The following is a 2,421-nucleotide window of genomic DNA, read 5'->3' as shown; positions in this document are numbered from 1 at the left end:
GGTTACGATTTTACGAAAATCCAAGGCCTGGTCCGAGACCGGTTTACGGAGCCGGGAGCAGGACTAGTTATATATAGGCCGGATTTTAAAAAAAATACATTTTTATAAACTATACATTAAGTTTTTCAAGATTTCTAAAAGTTTTTTTTTAATACCAAAATCTTCAATTTTTTAAAAGCTTTCCAAGTTCATTTTGAACTTTTATAAGTGTTCCAATAATGAATTTAAAAAATTGTAATTATAGAAACATTTATAACATTTTTGTGTGAAAAAGATTTAAAAAAAGATTTTGAGTGTATTTGACTGACCCACTTAAAGATTTTAAAGTGTATTTCAATAAGATATTATACAAAAAAATATATTCATACACGATTTTTTATACGTTTAAAATTGATTTTTGGGAAAAGAAAAGGTTGGATCAATTTGGATCCGGCCTGGGACCAGGCTTTTTACATGGAGAACGGGCTGGGAGTTTTGGTCGGAATCGGAATCGGGACCGGGACCATTTACAAAAAAGAAATCTTGGACAGGGACCGGATTTTGGACATCTCTATCTGCACCTACCTGTGTTTCATGATGTTTATACAAGACACTTTCTACAAATGCAATCTTTGATATTTGTTATACTGATAGTGTATTAAGAAATAAGTCTGATGAAGGATTGTAGTCATGTTATTTAAAGCAAGAAAGAGTAAAAAATTAGCTGACTTAAACTTTTGGTAAAGTTACTTACTTACACTACATAAGTAGACAAGGAAAATCTAAAGAGAAAGATATAAGCTACAAGATTCCATTTTGTGCAAGAAAAGATGGTTAAAGTGTCATCTATATATGTATGTGTGTGTGTGTGTGAAGTTGTATTTCTAAACACAGTGATTAGTAGCATACCAGTTAACAAGGCTGGTTCGGTCTGATTCCGAATCCTCTACCAGTGAAAGACTCCCCGCTTCGCTACCTACTTGCATCACTAGTCTTTTTCTTAGCATAGCAGCAGAAAACCAAGAGACCAACCAACAGCAACACTGCCACACCCCCTCCAACTGCAATGTCTATTATAGCCCATAATGGAAATTTCCTTTTGGAGCTGCTGCTTGGAGAAGGAGAAGGAGAAGGAGGAGAAGAATCGAGGGAACAAGAATTCACAGGTAGTCCACATAAGAACGGGTTCCCTGTAAATGATGAATACGGGAAAGCTTCTAAGGAAGATGGAATAGAGCCGTTGAGATTATTGTAGCTCATGTCCACATGTTTGAGTTTTAAGAATGTGACATTTGGAATTGGACCAGAGAGGGAGTTATTTTGGAGGTATAATCCAGTTAGGCGTGTCAAATACTGGATGGTTGCTGGGATATTTCCGGTGAAGGAATTGAAGGATAGATCCAATATATGCAGTCGGCGAGGAAAGAAGGCTGGAATGTTGCCGGTGAAGTTGTTATGTTGAAGGAAGAGAGAGCGGAGAGAAGGAAGGGAAAGGAGATCAGATGGTAAAGTTCCATTGAGGCGATTTAATCTGAGGCTTAGAACTCTCAATGCATCCAACTCTCCAAGAGTATTGGATGGTATTGGGCCAGTGAGTCCAACGGCAGGAAGTCGAACAATAAGCACATGGGTGCCATCAGAGCTACAGGTAATGCCTCTCCATGAAGTGCAGATGAAGGTAGCATTGTTCCAGTCGAGCTTTGGACCGTGAGGTACCTCAGCAGCAAATGCAAGAAGAGCTTGTCTATCTGAGTCCAAGTCAGCACATGCCAGAGGCAGAAGGAAAAGTATTAAAAGCAGTTGAGCAGAGCAGAGTTTCATGAGGAACTGTTTACCCAATACAAAGCTTATGGTGATTCACGTCAGGGGATTCTCCTGGTTCTGCACACACAAACAGAAGATTTAGATAGTACTTCATTTGCTATGCAACCAAAGGTTGACAAGAAAGAATACAAGTGCACAAAATGTTAACTATGCGCATTAGGCAGCAGCACAAAGAACAAGAAACAAAATCATCAGAGTGAATTTAGAACATCTATCTGAAAATGATGCACAATTACACTTTCTCATTCTGGAGAAGAAACCTTTACCCATGACTATATTACACTAGCAAGTAGCAACAACAAGAAGGTCTGTCCCTTATGTTGAAAGGTTCAAGCACACAAAGAGTTCCAGCTACATGTTCCTCCATTTTCTTACCGACAATAAAAATCTAGTTAAGAAGAATAGAATAGAAACTAAAGTGGGTTACCCAAAGGCAAGTCAGGGTTGTCCTACAGTTGGGCTTTTACATGAAATCGCCGGACTAATAGGTCATAATATGTTCACTACAAATTGCAAGCCAACTCGAAAGATCAGCAAGTTATAATAACATATCAATAGGGTGGCACCAGCTACCACCTACCAGGACCTAAACCCTGCAACTGACTTAACATTTTCTTT

General features: G+C 38.5%; 1 protein-coding gene across 1 annotated transcript; it reads right to left on the bottom strand.

Annotated features, from left to right (window-relative positions):
* Positions 1–951: 951 nt before the first annotated feature.
* LOC112516313 (probable inactive receptor kinase At5g58300) lies at positions 952–1,800 on the bottom strand. The gene has a single exon (XM_025123328.1). The coding sequence runs from the start codon at positions 1,798–1,800 to the stop codon at positions 952–954; it is 849 nt and encodes a 282-aa protein (XP_024979096.1).
* Between the last annotated feature and the right edge of the window lie 621 nt (positions 1,801–2,421).

The sequence above is a fragment of the Cynara cardunculus genome, assembly GCF_001531365.2.
Source record: "Cynara cardunculus var. scolymus isolate 2C chromosome LG 8, CcrdV1, whole genome shotgun sequence".
Taxonomy (NCBI): Eukaryota; Viridiplantae; Streptophyta; class Magnoliopsida; order Asterales; family Asteraceae; genus Cynara; species Cynara cardunculus.
Note: the sequence above shows the minus strand (reverse complement) of the source record. Positions and strands in the feature narration are given on the sequence as shown.

Excerpts from the sequence above, each read along its gene's own strand:
- LOC112516313 (XM_025123328.1), bottom strand. The coding sequence starts at position 1,800 with ATGAAACTCTGCTCTGCTCAACTGCTTTTAATACTTTTCCTTCTGCCT.